The sequence below is a fragment of the Abrus precatorius genome, unplaced genomic scaffold (genome assembly GCF_003935025.1).
Source record: "Abrus precatorius isolate BTA unplaced genomic scaffold, Abrus_2018 Scaffold7, whole genome shotgun sequence".
In the NCBI taxonomy this organism is placed as follows: domain Eukaryota; kingdom Viridiplantae; phylum Streptophyta; class Magnoliopsida; order Fabales; family Fabaceae; genus Abrus; species Abrus precatorius.
This window is the reverse complement of record NW_020874417.1, coordinates 30608943-30627910: the sequence shown is the minus strand read 5'-3', so window position 1 is coordinate 30627910 and position 18968 is coordinate 30608943. Positions and strand designations below refer to the sequence as shown.

At 29.6% G+C, this 18968-nt stretch overlaps 2 protein-coding genes across 3 annotated transcripts; both read left to right on the top strand.

Annotated features, from left to right (window-relative positions):
- Positions 1-2559: 2559 nt before the first annotated feature.
- LOC113873642 (beta-taxilin) lies at positions 2560-11587 on the top strand. Of its 2 annotated transcripts, none has more exons than XM_027511855.1 (13): positions 2560-2732; positions 3587-3802; positions 3876-4031; positions 4552-4643; positions 5833-5938; positions 6405-6472; positions 7955-8032; positions 8752-8816; positions 9759-9825; positions 9930-10112; positions 10857-10913; positions 11020-11115; positions 11283-11587. In XM_027511855.1, the coding sequence occupies exons 2-13, from the start codon at positions 3592-3594 to the stop codon at positions 11397-11399; spliced, it is 1296 nt and encodes a 431-aa protein (XP_027367656.1). In that variant the 5' UTR covers positions 2560-2732; positions 3587-3591; the 3' UTR covers positions 11400-11587. The 2 variants fall into 2 exon arrangements, with proteins under 2 accessions (XP_027367656.1, XP_027367657.1); XM_027511856.1 differs by having other exon boundaries at positions 4555-4643; positions 11283-11572.
- Positions 11588-12542: 955 nt separating this feature from the next.
- Positions 12543-15433, top strand: LOC113873072. Its single transcript, XM_027511041.1, has 4 exons — positions 12543-12839; positions 12997-13135; positions 14140-14225; positions 14336-15433. The coding sequence occupies exons 1-4, from the start codon at positions 12576-12578 to the stop codon at positions 14492-14494; spliced, it is 648 nt and encodes a 215-aa protein (XP_027366842.1). The 5' UTR covers positions 12543-12575; the 3' UTR covers positions 14495-15433.
- Positions 15434-18968: the final 3535 nt, after the last annotated feature.

Here is an 18968-nt window from a genome sequence, read left to right as displayed (position 1 = left end):
TTTATTGGTAATGTCGCATTATATGTTATGACAAAATAGTGTTATTAAATATGATATTTATATATATTGCGTCATTTTTAAGTTGTGTTTGTTATATTAAGGATTAGTAAAAATAAAAAAAATTTGAGAACCAAGGTAAAGAAATTTATATTTAAAGGTGAAAAATATATTTTAAGTTTTTAAAATTTTAAAGTATTTCAAACATTCTTATTTTGTAAACAATGTACTTGTTTTCGTCAAACATAACTTGACAAAAAGGAAAAGATATTAAACATTGATTTTGTATATTTATCAGAGTTAAAGATTTTAATTATCTCTTGCACGGAAGATAATGAAAAATACGTGAATGGAGTAAATTGAAATATAATTTTTATTTAATCGTTTCAACAGTGGATGAAATAGAATAAACTATATTTTTATATTATTCTTATTCTTAATTTTGAAAAATTTATATTATATTTGTATATTTTTATTTTTATTTTTATAATTTTTTCTGTCTATTTATTTTATTTCATTGCGTTTTGCACATTGTCTAATTATATTTTGTTTAAATTATACATTTAATTTGTATAGTTAATAATTATTTACGAATTAGTATATATACTTAAAAAATTTACTAATAATAAAATATTTGTATAAAAATTAAAATATAATTTTTGAATATAAAAATTAATTGTGTATTTTAATCTATTATAATTTTGAAACAATACATGACACTAAAATTAACTGAAAAAACGTGTTATAACTCAACATTATTTTATAACATTTTTTATTAATAAAAAATTTATTTAATTTATATTTTTACTTTTATCTTATTTTTAGAAGAATAAAAAATTAATATTAATATTTTATTATATTTTTTTAATATATTTATCTTAATTTATATATAACATACTTGTATATAACAATATAGTTATTTTTATAGAATATTTTAAAAGATAATAAGAATTTTTTATTCAAAATTTTAAAAGATCAACTTTATTATAATATTTTAAAAAACTTATATAATAACATGAGTAAATAATTTTATTATATCAACTTAAAATTTTATCAGTTAATTTTTATAATATTTTTATTAATTAAATATTTTTATAATAATATTAATTAAATATTAATTAATAATTTTTTATTTATTTTAATTTTTTCACGAGTGTCTAATTAGATTTTAGAAATATTATTATGATATAATATTGTTAACAAAATATTCACATATATATTAAAACATATTTTTTTAAATATTAAAAATAATTCATAAATGAATACAAATACATAAATTAAATATATAATTTAACTTTATATTTTTCTTTCATCTATTTTTTCTTTTAGTTTAATTTCCAATCACATTGGATTAATCTAATTTTCTAGCTAATTTCTTTATTTTCACTCTCATGCCACACTAATGCAATTATTGAAGAGTGTTAGCACTTGTAGAAAAAAAAATCCTTTTAAACATGTGAATTTAGGCTTAATTTTTAAAGTTAAAATTTGTATCATATAAAATAAATACTAGTTCTTTTATATGTGCTATATATATATATATATATATAATTAAATACACTTAGATATTTTAAATTATTATAAAAGTATGAATCAATTTTTTATTTTAGATAGTTTTTTTAATATATGTTATTATGATAAAAGAGACAAAACGGGTTCTTAACTAATTTGGATTGATACTTGGCGAATAAAAAATTAAGATCAAACTAATAAACTTTAAATATAATTTAAATTCGTAAAAATAATAAGAAAACAAAAAAAAAATATTTTCAAACTTATGCCACATCAAACTTAATTAGAACAGATTGAATAAGTATAAATTTAATTTAAATTCAAAATATAAAATTTAAATTTTACATTTTATCGTACAAATTTGAGTAGACTTCATTAGATAAACACATTTTACTGGATTTAATTGTGACAAATTAGAAAAACAATAATAAAATAATTATTACAAATTTTCAACCTTAGATATCTTAGCAGCATTAAATGATGCATTACCAACATTAAACATGAGTTGTTTATATTAATAAGCAACACTAACTCTAAAGATACTAATTAATAGAATTAAATCTTATACCACCATTGGGCTTTATTGTCAGCTCTTGTAATAAAGAATTAATGTCCATTACACAAAATGTTGTTCTTCTAAAGAAGTAAAATGTTAATAGAGAAAAAAAAAAGTTACATGAATAATAATGTGATATTATATAATAAATTCAAGAATCACAAAACTTGTTTTGATTTTGAATCTCAGTATTCAGGGTACTGGAATGGACATTTACCCAATTTGATTGAAGCAAATAAGACTACTTCGAGGGACAAAGGTTACATTTTCATAAACATAAAATATAGTATCACATTTTTCACATAAATTATTATTTTCTAATTTATGGCTGTTCAAAGAATAATGCATGAGTTGACAATAAATAAATAAATATTTAAGCATAATTTTTATTTACTAGTGTGACTTGAGCAACAATATTGTATCAGATCTGCTTATCATAAAAATTTCAAACAAGAAAAAGTTAAAATAATTTTTTATAAGAGTTGCTTCATATGAACCTAGTCAATTTAAACAAAGAAGAAACGTAGGCGAAATTTGGTGTGAGATAGCTTAAGTGCCACTTCCACACCCACTGCTATCGGGATCTTCTCCACTCTTTCCCTCCCTCAGCCCTTCTAACATTGCATTTTCTGTCTTCGTTGTTTCTACTTCTGTTTTCTTCCTTCCAGTTCGTATCCCTTGAATTTCCCCTCTTTTCTTTTCCTTTTCTTTATTTAAAATTTTTCATTTTTACTTTAATTCTTAATCACCCACGTCGTTGATTGTTGCACATAAGCTATTTGCAGTGCATGCGCTCAGTTTCTTCAATATTTAACTTTTTGTGATAAACGTGAACGTGTTTTATTCGGTGTCGGAGCGGAAAATACGATTTTATATGCATATAAAATGTTTTACGGGTGAAATTTTCATTTTCCTCTTCTTTTTTTTTTTTAATTGCTTCTTCCACAATTTTTTTTGGGGTTTGTTTTGTTGGCTTCCTTGCCTGTTTATTTGTCATGGCTTTGTAAAGGGTGTTGTTTTATTTGATGTGCTGAATTTGTGATCTTTTATTGCTGGTGATATAAATGGTACCAATCTATGTTCATCTGAGGACTCATAGTTGTATCCGATTAGTCTCTTGGTTAATCCTTTATTGATGTCTAAATTGTGCAACTGAAAAAATAGAGCTTCCATTGTAGAGAGAGATTATGACTGTACTTGTAATTTTTTTGTGATGTAATATTATTGTTATACTTGTTAAATTTTATTGAAAATTTACTTGATATGTGTCATGACTTTCTATATGCTTGAATTTTGTTGGGCTGATTTTGTCAATCCTTGATGAAGTTGAAAAATAGTTTAGGTGGTTTTGAAGGATCTCATCTTTTCTTGTATAAGAACACAGAACCATTTATGCAGTGTAGGTATTAGGTAGATTTTAAAAGCAGTCATGACTATTTTACTTGTCATCCCAGTATTTTTGTAGACAATTGAACAGTAAATTATGTTTAAATAATTCTAAAAAGGATGTTTGATATGTAGGTAAAATGCAGAATCCAGATGCAAATCAGCTTCCTGAAGTTGATTCATTGCCAGATGGGTTTGTTGAGAGTACTACTGAGCCTTCTGCTCCTGCAACTCCAAATCCTGAACAAGAGAAGCCCCTGAATAGTTACAAGGATGATGTTTCCTCTAACTTTGGTCATTCTAATGAATCATTGAATGAATTGGGAGAGAAAGAGTTCCAAAACAATCACGGTAAGCAAGATTTGTGAGTAACTAAAAACGTCTCACATTCTGTTGCCTAAAACTCCTACTTTTGATGTCTCAGACAGCTTAGTGGAGGTTCCTTGTAATAGCTGTGTGCAGCAGACAGAAGGTGCACAGATTATAGCCCCCATAGATAATTCTGTTTCTGACCCTCTGCTATCCAAATGTTGCGAGGTAAATGAGCAACAACAAGGACAATGTGAAAGTTCAGATAGATGTAATTATCCTAAGCCTTTGTGCTCCCTTTTCATAGATTTTTCTAATAGCAACTGCATGCTAATGATTTTTTTCAGTAGCACGGGAATTGCATGAGTAACATATTCATCTTGAATTAAAGACTGGTTCTATTTTTTGGCAACCTTAACTTTGGGTGTTATGTCAAATGCAAATTTTTCTTCTTTCTTATGGTTAAAAGCCTTATCCATCCAAGAGAAGATTCAGAATGTGAGATTTTAAGAACTTTTCTGTTGGAAAGATAAATAGGATCTCTTAAACTAACATTTCTTATGTTCTCTTGCACTGATGGACACATTTACCCATACTAAACAGCTACTAAAGAAATGGAAGGATTCTATAAACTTACATAACCAATGGATTACCTTGCATGCGAGCACATCATATCAGGAAACCTATGAAAACACATGCTATTAGATATCTGTGTCTGCACATTATTGATGTCTTTTAGATTTTCTTCTGGGTATCTGATATGGTTTTGTTGTTATTGCTGATTGTTGCAGCAGCAACTGTTGTACCTTCGGAGACAAAAGCACTGCCTGTAATGAAGGCGTGCTCACAAGAGATTGCCGATCCTTCAAAAAACAGAAAACCAGTTAGTAAATTAATTCTGTCTATTCCTTTATATTCACACTAGCATTTTATACTGCTTTATATTTTCTATCCTCTCTCTCATGTCCTTGACAGTTAAATTCTCCTGTTTTATTTGACTAGAAACTAGTATTTTGGGCTTTAGGTTTGGTAGGACTAATTTGGATTGGATGAAGTTTACTGGAAATAAACAGCAGAGTGGTCCTTTTTGCTTAATAATTAAAAAATAATAAGTTGGACTATTTTTATATTGTTAGACAGTGAGATTGTAGGTCTAATGTACCCTTTGCCCCTCCAAGGCTAGTGATGACGGCATGTTGCTTGATATATACAAGTGTTTTGTAGTTTTTCTGTCAATTCATCAGGATTATTGGAGTTTTCCTGTCAATCCATCAGGATTACTTAATGGTAGGGCAATTGTTGTATAAGGCTTTAACTATATGACTCAGAATATTAAGGTAATTGGGGCTAGATTATGTTGAATTTAGAGGGGGAGATTTCGAGGAAGAAAGAACAGAATATTTTAGAGAGAATTTAGAGAATGAAAAGCTTTCTTAGTCCACAGGTTCTGCATATCATCCTTATATGTAGACTCTTATAGACTTAGTGGAGTCTATTACCTAGGCTAATATTGAGTGCAACTTCCTAGACACTGATACCCATGAGTGCTAAATGCATTTTATCATGTGATACACAAACATACAATTTCCTAAGTGCATTATTAACTAAGACTATTTCCAACAGATTATGTTCCATTGACCAGATAATACATATGGCAGACCTTAATTGTTCCACAAAAAAAAAAAAAAAAAACCTAATTTTCAGACAGTTTGTATTAATGATTAAGTTGTATTTATTAAGTACATAAAAACCATATACTTTCTTTCCATGCATGCCAATTTTCTGCTTGGTTAACATTCAGGAAGGTTTGTAGATATTTCCAAATGAGCTGAATCTTTTAACCTGATGCATTAACCTCATTCCTTTTATTGTCTTAATAAGTAAAAAAGGGATAACGTTGCAGTATATATAATTAAATTAAAGATGTGAATCATGTGATAGATGAACTATATTTATCTCATTTGGATTAATTTGCGCTGATTTGTTTCTCTTTTTCTTCTTTCAATCAGCATGTATTTTTATATGAGAGTACATTCAGGAGAGACTAAATGGTGGACTTCTTTATTTCTTAGGAAACGGGTGAAAAGCGCAAGAATTCAAAGCGTACACTTAAATCAGAAAAGGATCTGTTAGAATTTACACTGAAGTATCAACAAGTTTTGGCAGAAAGAGATGCAGGTGTGTTACAATGAATATATCTGACCTTAATCAATGAAAGTCTTAAAATATGCCCTGGAAAGCATTTGTGAAGTTCTGATCAAAATATTGGAGTTCTTTATTTGTACCAGTGTAAATCAATACTGGGCCATTCAGGGTATTTTCACTGTTAATAATCCATTACCTGTAATTGAGCACTCAAACAGCATCTTCTAATGGGATTTTATTTGGCTCAACAGCTTTCCCATCGATATTTATCATTTCTCTCATATTCTACTGCGTTTAATAAGCATTATTTCTCTAAAATGAGCATTAAAGCATGTTAATTTTTTTCTTTTGGTAGTTTGGCTAGAGTTGTTTTTAGAAGTGATGCTCAGGCAAATGGTATATCTAATTACAATTTTGGAATCTTAAATAAATGGCAACACCTAATCTGCAACCATGTTGAATCCTTGATACTAATAGACCATTGCCCTTCTTTTTGTAGTGCTTGCTGTCCGAGATAAGCTTGAGTCACTGTGTCGGGAGTTACAACGTCAAAATAAAATGCTGATGGTATTTTTCTGTAGCACTGCTGCCTCTGAAACTGATTGTATTATATATAAGTATGTTCAGATGTGGGATACCTCAAATCTTATCTTTCTTATCTGCAGTGGAGATCTGTTGATGAATATGCAAAATTTGCTGTGAAGTTAAATCCCTTGATTGAATTTAATTGTTTTTCAACAAAGGAAGTTTTATTTGAGATAGAAGTAATAAAAATTAGGCAGAAGGATAACGTATTCCCTAAAATACACAAACAAAAACAAATGTAAGCCAATCTTGATACACTTAATGGATTCTCTTGTGGTCAAACATCTGTCATGGCTTTTAGTTTCTGTTAACTTATATGGTAAAGTAACTCCAATGCCATGCTTAGCTGCTTGGAAGTAATTAATCCTTGATGAGGCTAGGTGTCATCCTACTCTCAAACACCGTGGTGAGGAATTTAGGCCATGCAAAAGCAATGCTGAAAGACCCAAATAGAAAATAACTATCACTGATAAATAAAAGGAGGAAACCACCTAACTTTAGGAGAGTTTAGCTATACCATCCTGCCAAAGTATTTTATTTTGCTTTTCTCCTCCAAAGTATTTATTTACCAAATCCTCCCAGCCTCATATATTTGCACCACCTTGCAGTTTCTAACTCACTTTCCTTAGCATTCATAAAGTTTCTTCTTGACAAATCCATTTGGAAGTCCAATGCCCTCTCTAAGGGCAAACTTTTTATCTGGATGACAGTACTTTAACAAAAATAATACAAATGACTTGTTACCTATTTATAATAATCACATTTGCTTTTCTTCTGAGGCAGCTACTTTTCTGTAGAACAATTTTTTGGGATTCTTGGTCACCATTCAGTGTGTTTCTCCCATGTGGGGCAGCCCTTGCTGATTTGTTGTAAAGGTTTTGGTAAAAATATTAATTGTCAAATTTTGTGGGATTGTGCAGTGAATGTAGTCCGTTTGCTTATCAAGTTGGAGCAGAATGCTTGTATCTTTAAGAATGTGATTTTGCCCCTAAACTTGGGATCTGTCATATTCTTCTTTGGCCTTCTGCTCATGGATGTTACAAGGGAGTTGTTACTTCTGTTATGCAGAGAGATTGGGCAGCCTTGTTCATTCATTCTTGATTTTTTCATGTTCCATGCTGTATCTCTTCCCTTTGTCTCAATGAATTTCTTTTTGTTAAAAAAAGTTAATCTTGCACCTGGCATTTATGTTTTGGAGGACATATAATCCCTTCCGTAGTTGTATTTTCCCTCTTTGCTTCCTAATTATATTTCATTTCCCATCCAGAAAAGACAATCTCATTAGAAAATAGCTCCATGTGATTTTTTTTCTTTTAAATTCCAATTTATTTTGTTCTATTTTCTAATCTGTTTTAAAACTATCTCTATCATGAAATGGTATGGTTGGGTTCTGATTCGTTTTACTTTAAGATCTACATATTGACTTCGTTAATGAAAGACTAAGAAGCACTTGCTTATTTTTAGGAAGAATGCAAACGTGTATCAACTGAGGGACGAAACTTGAGGCTGGACTTGTCAGCCAAATTTCAAGACGCAATCAAGGTTTGATCATTGTCTCTTGTTTAGAATGTATGATATTTGGATCATAGTGTGCATGGGGTATACTTGCACTATTTAACTTCTAATGGAAAATGTGGTTATAAGGGATAATGGAAACAATTTTATTATTTATAGTTAATTGTATGCATCAACACTCACTGGAATGTGCTGAAACTTTGGCTGGAATGAAATTTTTTCATTTTGAACGATGCTTCGTGTTTTCAGATTGGCTATGGAGTAAGGTTATTTTATTGCTTTATTTTTAGTGTTCTGATGATGATTTCTTTAGGTTAGTATTTGTGATGGTTATGCAGAGGGGTTGCACAGTTTTGTAGATTTGACCTACTTGCTTGTTTCATCTGTCTTTTCTTTGTATTTTTATTATGGAGAATACCTTGACCTTCTCTTTTATGTACCCTTCTCTCTCTCTCTCTATATATATAATGATGCCTAGTAGATGACAACAGGTATAAGTGGAATGCTAATGCTAGAGAACAGTTAATATATTTTCTAGCTGGCGCATGATTACATCATCATTTAGCAATTTTCTTATTAAAATGTGCTAAATATATCGTAAAAATTACTGTATCTTTTATGGTTCTTCTATGATAAATGATTGGCATTTTTGTGATTGTAATATATTTTCTAACTTTTCTTATCAATTCTTTTTTTAACTGCTTTAATTTTGTTTTTCATTTAATGTTATTTTCTCCCTGCTACAGGATGTGAGCAATAAGCTTGAAGAACGAAAGGATGAATGCCTTTCTCAGCTAAAGGAGAATGACATGTAAGACCCTGAAAAGTTATGAAAGTAAAATTTTTGAAGTTAGTTGTTCATAATATGCCTCAGCTAATGTATAGTTTTTACAGCTATATGTAACCTGTGCTCAAACTTGTGTGTATTTTATTTTGCCATACAGTGTTTTATTTTGGGCTTATATGTTAGCCATTTCTCTGCAATGCTTGAACAATTAATGCATATCCTATTATTTATGTAATTGGGGTTCCATTTTTTCTCTCGTCTGTTTTCTTGCTTTGCTTCTTACTGTTTTACAATGAAATTTGGGGAGACTTAAATATGTTTTATTGCCCACTGCTCTTGGATAAGGTAGTCAGTCATAAAGAAAAGTTGTTATTGACTGGCATGTCCTTACTATGCAAACTCTTCATTTTCATTCATGTTTGGTTTGATATTTTAGTTACTATAGATTATCTGTCACCATAAATTTTGACTTTGGTACTCACAAATGCTATTCGCAAAATAATTTTGCTAGCCACCTTTTATAAAAATTTGAACATGTGCTCTTAATATTTTTCTAAAAGAAAGACTTGGACTTGTAAACTTCCCCTGATAATTTAGGGCTGGAAAATTAGCAGATTATTGTACTGTTTAGTGTTTCCGGGCAGGTTATTATCAGCCCATTTGTCTGTTTGCAACTAATGGTGAAATCTCCAAAAAAAAGAAGCAACCTGCTAATATCTTGGAACCCAGGATATTACTTTATGATGCTGTGTCAAACATTTTGCTTTAAAGCATTTTATAATCACATAATACTTAATAGTAAATTAGTAATTATACTTGGCTTTTGTTTGTGCCTGGTTCATCGTTTATTGTGTTTTGCTGCACCATTCATGTGCTCTTTTCAAAAAGAAAAAAATAACATCTGCAATGTTGGTTTATTTAAGGATCCTATAATTGTTTCATGATTTGCTTTACATTTCAATGCAGGTTAAGAAACAAGCTAAAGCAGATTGCTGAACAATATGAACTATCTGAGCAGCAATATACCCAGAAGGTGATGTTTATTTTATTTTCTTGTGGCTTGCATTTGTCATATAGTCATATTTATTAGTTTTTGGAACTGATTAACATTTTTTTTTTGGGTATTTGAATCAACAGTTGAAACAAAAGTCATTGGAACTCCAGCTTGCTGATTTAAAAATTAAGCAACATGAGGAAAAATTGGTTCAGGAACAGTCACAGATAAAATTATATGCAGAACAAGTATCTCAGTTATTAGCAACTGAGAAGAATTTGCGATTGCAGCTGACAACTGATGGAGAAAAATTTCAACAATTCCAGGTTTTATTTCGATTCTCTTTTTAATATTTTTCAAAACTTGAGTTTAAAATCTGTTTTGCTACAATGTGCTCATTGTTTGCATAAAGGTCTGGTTTATTAAATATTTGTAATTTGTAACACGTGTCTAGGTAAACATTTTGTAGTTGGATTCATAAAGGTCCCCTAATGGTGATTTTGGTTTCACATCCTCCAGGCCTTTTTGGTTTTATAATTGAATAAATATTATTTATGATATGGATTTATATAGTTATTTGTGCTGACTTTGTTTTCCAAGATATTAGTTTCACTAGTTCTCTGTCTTTTCTTTCAGTCAACTGGTGCCCCTTCTCCTAAAACCCTTCCCTACTTGAGCCAGGCCCTTGTACTCACTTCTGAGGACTTTACCAGCTGAGCTTGCTACCACCTTCCCTAATTCTTCTCACATCCAATCCAAATTATCTTTCCCCGCATGCTATTTTCAGATCTTTATTTGACTGACTTGACCCTCCAACTGGTTGCTTTTAGGCATGTCATTGATAGCTTAGTTTTTTAGTACATCTTGTGTGAACAACTCTCTCTCTCTCTCTCATGCTTTCTTTAGCTTTGACTTGGCTTTTTGCTCAAGGCCTCTTTTAGAATGGTCTTAGACTGATTTCTTCATTCATGCACTTCTGCTTATGATTTGAAATATAATGTGGCATGTATTGCTTTAGATGTTTGTACACGACTCTGACTGCATGGTTATAAACATGGATTGAATTTCAGGAAGCATTGACAAAGAGCAATGAGGTTTTTGAAACGTTCAAACAAGAAATTGAGAAGGTAAACCTAAATATTTCGTTTATTCAAGAGTCATTTTTGTGGATTCATACCTTGGATAAATTCTGAAGTCCTCTGTCTTTTTTCCTTTGTTGTTGTTAACAACCAGATGGCAAAATCAATCAAAGAACTCAAGAAGGAGAATCAATTCTTGAAGAGTAAATCTGAGAAGTCGGATATTACACTTATAGAGTTGGTTGATGAGGTACATAACTGTTTGTTGTTACCACTCTAGAATGTAAATAGATACTATAGATGAAATTAATTGGCCACAACACAATTGTGATATATATGTAGCAGGAGCAATTATAGGATACACAAAATACTTAAGTACACTTACATGAAAAAACATGTTTTTCATTATCTGAGCAGCGTGAGCGCTTGAAGAAACAACTGGAGAAAACAAAAAATCAGAAAGAAAAACTGGAATCACTATGCCGCTCACTTCAGGCAGAAAGGAAGCAAAGTTCCTCTAGCAATAGCACATGAAGAAGTGATGGTTCCAAACCTTTTTAGAAAGTAACTTGTGGAAGGAATTGTATTATTGTAATACCTTGTTTATTTCTTGCTTAGTGCCATGGCTTGGTTTGTCAGGGACGTTGCATGCAGTCACATAATTGTGATTCTTTTACTGACTTAATATCTTTATCAATTTCAAGATTTCAAACACATTTATCTCATTCTTGCATTTCATGACCCCTAAAATGTCCTATCTTGTTTTGCTTTTTTTGTTTTCCTTAATTATGAAGTCTTTCATGTATTCGGAATTTTGGAGAAAAGCAGTGTTTATGAAATTAGCACTAAACAAACGTTTTGAAATTACAATTGTCCAAAATTGAATATCCACGTAGACTTAAAATATAATAATATAAAGTCGTTCGAAGTATTACAAATAGTTTTAAATACCATTTGTTTACAATATAATGAAAACAATCACAGCGTTGATAACTTCAAACCTAAGTTATATTTTATGATGGCTTAAGATAGAAAATATTAGAATGAGTTTGAAATAGTAAAAAACATGTTATTAAAAACTTTACAGATCCCTCCATAGTGGGTACTCAAACATGCGCTTAGCAGTTTCATATTCTTTTATTTATCATATCAATTAGCTCATATAGTCATTACAGTAAAATTAGAGATGACCTAGAAGTTGGTAACTAGTGTTTCCTACTTTAATGGTTGTTATTGCTATTTACATTGAAGATACTCTTTCCTTCAATTCAAAGACGTGTTTTTCCTTAATGGTTGGTTTAAGAAAGAGAGAATTTATACATAAAAAAGTGATGAATATATATATATATATATATATATATATTATTTTTATTTATTTTGTTTATTTTTTTTCATGAATCCTGATCTTAGGTAGTTTGGTTTAAAAGTAAAGACTCTGATTTTTTGAATGCTAAACGGAGTTTAATTTTGCTCCATCTCTTATAAAATTTTTATATTTTCAAAATCAATGTACGTGCTAATTTTGGTCTATGATTGTGATTTTTAAGGTAAGTTTTTTCATATTTTTTAAAATTAATGCCCGTGCTAAATTTTTTTTAAGGACAAATTTAAGTATTTATTATCTGCTTTTCGAGAAATTAGATATTTGAAGGGTTTACATTCTCGTAACTGATGCGCGCGGGTGAGAGTAGCAGAGAAACGAACAATACAATGGCCACCGACAACTCAAACCGGGTCGGGTTGGTTATATCCAGCACCGACTCTATTCGGGTTTACCTATCCGGAGCCTCCAACGACGCCACTCTCTCCGACGAACTCCGTCAAACATCCTCCGATCTCCTCCTCCGATCCGAGATACCCTACGCCTCTCTTCGTGCTCTCTGGATGGCTTCTGATCCATCCACCCGACCCGACTTGACCCGACTCTTCTCGGGTACCCACTTCGTCTTCTCCAGCCCTAAACCCAGAGAGAAGGTCAATCCCCATTTTCCTTTGCAATTACGATTACTTTTTTGTTTTTCCGAATTTTCTGTCACCAAAATTCGTTTTTGAGATGTAGATCGGTTTAATTTTATGTTACTACTCTACTTGTTAATGAACTTGTTCCTGATGAGTGACTTTTGGCGTGAAGAGTGAAGAATTGAAAGCGAGGCTGAAAAAGCTGCAAGATTTAGCGGAGAGGAAAGAGTATCAAGAGCTTGTGAAGGATATTGCACCGAAAAAAGATGTTGAGGAACCATTCTCTTCTTACAAGGATCAATTAGGATTTGGTAATTTCTTATTCTACTATGTGGGACTCTACTTTACATAATCAATTGTGTAGCTGGTGGATCGTTGTTTATTCATTGATTTGGTGATTGGTAAATTGAAAAATTAAAATAAAATAATAAATTTGACTAGTTCCTTATTGAAGTTGTTGCTTTGGCTTATTTTGCTCATTGAGATTGAACACCCTTTTCTGGATTGAGTAACTTGTTTTGGGTACCATGTTTTGTTTAACTTTCAGAAGTTTAGTATCACTGCCAAAATGTTATATGAATGTAGTCAACTCTTGTGTTTTGTTGGGTCTCTTATGTACATTCATGGTACTATCTCATACTGTTTGTACGAAAATAGAAAGCAAAGACACACAATCGGAAGTGGAAAGGTGATATTACATTTTATTGACTTTCATCCTTCGTGATCAAGCATTGCTATTGGTTCTGGCTTTATCTTATTTAACGCTTACCAACTTTATGCAAAGAAATATTCTTCTGGCATTACCCTGATCTCTGTGCCCTGTTTTTCTGGTTACAATCAAATTGCTTTCTGTTTGGGCTAGGTTTTTGGTGGTATTAATGGATTAATGATTATGTTAGTTATCTTTGTCCAGTGACAGATTACAGTACTTGTCATGGATGCAGGAATCATATGTTCATATTAACACCATGAGTTATGGGTGAAAAATTATGGTGATATTAGATTATTGGAGAACATTTGAATATCATTCAAAATAAAAGCTTTAAGTTTGTTTCATTTGGTTCACTTTTGATATTTGTACCTTCGGAGGATAATTTCATAACTTTCCCATATGAGAACATATACCGATTTAATGTTTTGCTGCTGTCAGCGAAGAAGGCAGGCAAATTTCTTTATACTGGAAATCTTTTTTGTCCCCCTCCTCTATTTTCTAGAGTTGTAATTTGCTAGATTTAGTATCTCTGATGTCATGTATTGTTGATACCTGCCTGCATATCTCTGAAGTAGTTCTTTTTTTTTTTCTTAACTTTTTCAGGTTTGCATGTTGTGGTTACCATGTTTTCTGGCTATCTTCTCGGATATGCAGCATTTAGAGCATTGTTTAATCACAGTCCTACCATGGTACTGTCTAAAATCCGTTTCTCATTATTATTTATTCATCCTCAATATATTGCTAAGTTATGAGCTCTCATCTCCTCTTCATGTCCTTTCTTTCTGGTCTCCATTTTCAGAATGCTGCTGGAGGAATTCTTGGGTTGGTTGGTGCCATGCTTGTTGAAACTTTGCTGTTCATTATTAGAAGCTCCAATGCAGATGTCAACAAAACAAGAAAATTTAGTCAAAAACCAAGATCATCCTTTTCAACATCCAGGATTAAGAAAACCCAGTAGACATAATCAGGTAGGTTGGTTATTTCTCAGTCTTATATTGGGTAGCAAAAGCAAAAAATAAAAATAAAAAAACCATAAAGTGTAGTCCATTGTAATTGTAAAACACTGTTCTCGGTTATAAAATAATTTAAGAGTGGCAGTTACTTGATAAATTGGGGTTCCTTGGTCCTGGACTTTCTTATGCGAAGGACATGAATTTTATTTCCTTTTTAAGATGATATCTACCTTGCTTTCCAACAAGGTAGTTGAACTTATCTGGATCCTCATTAGGACTGTGCCAGTGTCATGCTTTGACCTCAACATGACATGAGCCTTGCCATCCCTTCTGACACTGCTGAATAAAAGAACTAGCTATTCTTCTTGAACTGATCTGAGTTTTTCATGATCTTTGGCCTCTTGAGATGTGGTTGTGAGGATTATGCAGGGATTTTCCTTTTTCTCATTTGTTTTGGTTGGATTTTAGTTAGGGAGGTACATGTAAATATGTAATGCACCCATAAATTGTTGGGTGTTTCATATGTATTTTAAAAGCTTGTAAAGGGACCAAGTCACATTGTTTTGATGAGGACCACATAGTCATCTTGTGTTTTGGTACAAATTGCTAGATTTGCTCCCCTTGCGCACACCATATTCAAGGCCTCACAACATTTTACTCTCTGGGCCCATTTCTGAAAGAGAGTTAAATCTTGGGATGTGTTTGCAGTCTCAAATTTATCTTGAAGCAAGTAAATCCTTGAAGAGAGTGTTACTGACATGTCTGAGTTACATCTTGTTGCTGCTATTCAAACATAAATTGTCCCATTTAGTTCTGATAATCAATAGATGCATATGAACACTGTGCTTGCACTGATTATTGTAGTTTTAGTTCTTCAAGTTGAAGCAATGGATCAGCGCACCTCATACTGTTGGTCTCACAGGAATAAATTTTAACCATATAACCATACTTGGATGATAAAAAAAAAACTATTCTCTTCAGAAATAATTAATTTATCAAATTAATAAAAAAGTAATTATGTATTATAAATTTATATTGTATTTAAAATATTTATAATATTAAATTGTTAAATTAATGAATTAATATATTTATTTATATAAGTAATAAGCAAGCATCTTGTGATTTGAAGCAAACAAATATTGGTAGTTATTTTTTATGTATGTGATTGAAGAGAGTGTTTAATAGTTATGTAATTATTTTAAAATGTTACATGAGTTGATGTTTAAATTTTAATCATTCATGGCCAAATCTAATGGTTAAGATTTACTTCTCACACACTAAAAATTTTCACTTGATACACATTACATGTGAAATGTGTAAATTTAACTCACTTAAATAAAAAAGTGAATAACTATCGATCCTTAGTTTAGAGTTAATTATATTTATAGTGATTTTACATGGCTTCCTTTGCATGTCCATTTTTCTCCATTGTTATGGTTCCTTTCAATTTTGAGGGTCTCGCTGAAATTGTTGCATCATTAATCTAAGACTGAGTTTAAGTATTTATAAATAAAAAAATTTATAAAAAAAATATTTATATTAAAGTTATAAAAATATAATAATTTTTTTAATAAAATTTTATTATTATTAACTGAAAAAAAAACGTAATAATAACATAAAATGTGAGAACTTGGAATCACAAACCCCATAATTTCTCCTTTATCTGTGTATTTTGTAATTTAAGTCTGAAACTGAAACTCTAACTAACTTTATGTTGTACTTATACTCGAATGCTTTCCACGTGCCGACATTACACTGTTGATGGTTGGGTCTTATTTATTAATAGTTATTTATTAGTATCAACTTATGAACTTTGCTTTTGAGTAGTTGGATACAGCTGTTCTTTGAATGCAACCCATCTTCCCTTTGTTTTTTAAGTTTTCCATGCGTACGCAAGTTGCAAGTTATTTATTCTTAACAATATTTTAATATTATTTTTTAAGATAGTAATACAAATTTATTCTAAATTATTTATAATTTTTTTAACATTATTAAAAATTTATCATCTTTAAATGTTTAAAATTAATCTTGATAACTAAAATTAATAAAATTTATATTTTTATATGGCAATTGTCCAAATGTTAATTTTATTTGGTGTAGGTAATTTTTTTGCTTCTTTAACTTCGGTGTATATAATTATTTTCAGAGTGTTACAAATACATTTAATATGAGCAAAATATTTTTAGGATGTTACACATTTATAATTAGATGAGTGTGTAGGCAGACATGTTGATTTGGGGTTGTCCAACTTAATATAAGCCAATGTAGGTTGTGTTAAAAAATAGACTTATGCAAACGGCTCATTTTCTTAAAATTAATAACATATATTAAAAAATATTACATAATAACATTTGTAAGCACAAAAAATAATTAAATAGTCTTAACTAGTTAAAACAAATATTTAACTATAATTTCAATTATTTGAACCTTTTTTTAAAAAAATTTGTCCTTAATATAAACTATAATGGTCTTGCTCTCGTTATCATCACCTTGTTATCATAATTTAGAATTAAGTATTAATTATGTTAATAATTTTTAATATAAAATAATAATATTTTATTTTGATAAATGGTGAATTTAATTTAAAATAAATATTCTCCTAATAAATAGATTCATTTTAAAACTACTTAACAAGCATATTAAATATTCCTTAATAACGTGTTTAAGGCACTTATCATGAAACTTCTATTAATGGATCATAAAGTTTCAATTGAAGCGTATGTAAATAGAATATATGTCAATCGATCTAATTGGAGCTTATTGAATTGTATAAATTTTAAAAAAAGAGAGAATCATGTCCATTGTTATTAACGCACGGTGTGTATGGAAATAGGAAATATATGATTTAATACGCAAAAGTTATCCTTTTAACTTTGCTATCCGTACCACCACGCTCACAAATAAATAAATATATGTATATATATATATAACAATATGTTAACATTATTTAAAATATAAATAGATAAATAAAAAAAGACTGACAAATTATTATAAGATATATTTTAAGTGAAAATAATGTATGTATAAATTTGTTTAGATAAATTAAAAAAAATTATATTGTAATTTTAAATATTATATCGTATCTCCTACATATTTAACTACATATTTAAGATTATTTCTTCTCGATGATGTGGAAAAGTTTTATATATAAAATTGTAATTTTTTTTATTTTGTAGAAAAATAAAAAAATAAGACTTAAATGATTTTTATATTTTTTAATGAATTTTAATTAATAATTAAAAATATTAAAAGTGTGATGTTGAAATTCTTTTATACAAAACTATAGTACTTCCCTATGTATGGTCCATGGGGCAACCAAATAAATTAATTGAAATGAAGAAAGCAAGTGACGACTCTGACGAGGCAATAGCTTAAAATTAGCAATTGAAGAGAGGTGTGAAGAGAATCGAGAATCTTCAGATTTTGATGTAATCAAAGAAGCGTGCAGCTACCAAAACCATAACTATACCAACTCCAACCCCACCCATCCCCATGATGCCTACACATTTGACCAAAACAAAATACAACATTATTCATAATACCTTAATTATTTTTGTTTTTTAAACTCTATTATTTCTTGTTTTCAAATTTTCACTTTCTTTCATAGGAGGCAAAGTGTGGAGTATGGATCTTCTGTAGTCAGAGAAGAAAAATAAAATAAAATAAAATATTGAACCCTTCATTTTATTTTTTAAATTTAACAAAATTAATAAAATATAAGAAAAAAAAAACGAGTCACTAGATAATGAATGTAAAAAATTTTAATGCAAGAGATTCGGGTCCTAAAATGTGATGCACTTTTATTTATTTAAATATATACTTTTTAGCAACGCTAAACAACTTTTTTAAATACACATCTTGTTGACTTTGAAATTTTGAAAAATCATTTCATTAATCTTTCAAGACTCAAGGTCAATAACAAAAGTTCAAAATTAGTTGATAATAATGATAAGAGTTTCAAAGAAAGAAAATTTATTTTTGAGAATTTTTTTACATTAAAATATATTTAAGTATACATTTAAACAAATAATTTAAGTTGATAATTTATATGAAAATTAGAAACAAATTTTAGCTGAGAGCTATTAAACTAACTTATTTATTTATTTGATATGTATAAAATAACATAAAAAGACATGTTTAAAGAATTTTAAACTCTTTCCATTTTATTTAAGTATTAAATATTTTACTAAAAAAAGTATAAAAAGTAATAATAAAAATAAATCAGGGTAATATTAAAAGGATGTGACGAGTGAGAAATTTTGTTAAAATATTAAGTGAAAAGTAGATTCAACAATAATAAAATACAAGCTTAAATATTACTGTAGTTAATATAAATTAGTTAATATAATTTCTTTGGCATTTTAATTTAAACGCTTATTTAGAATAAAATGAAATATTATGTTATTATTTCTTAAAATATTGATTGAAATTATTATGATTGACAGAGAGACACAAGTGCATGTCTAATTTAACTTATTT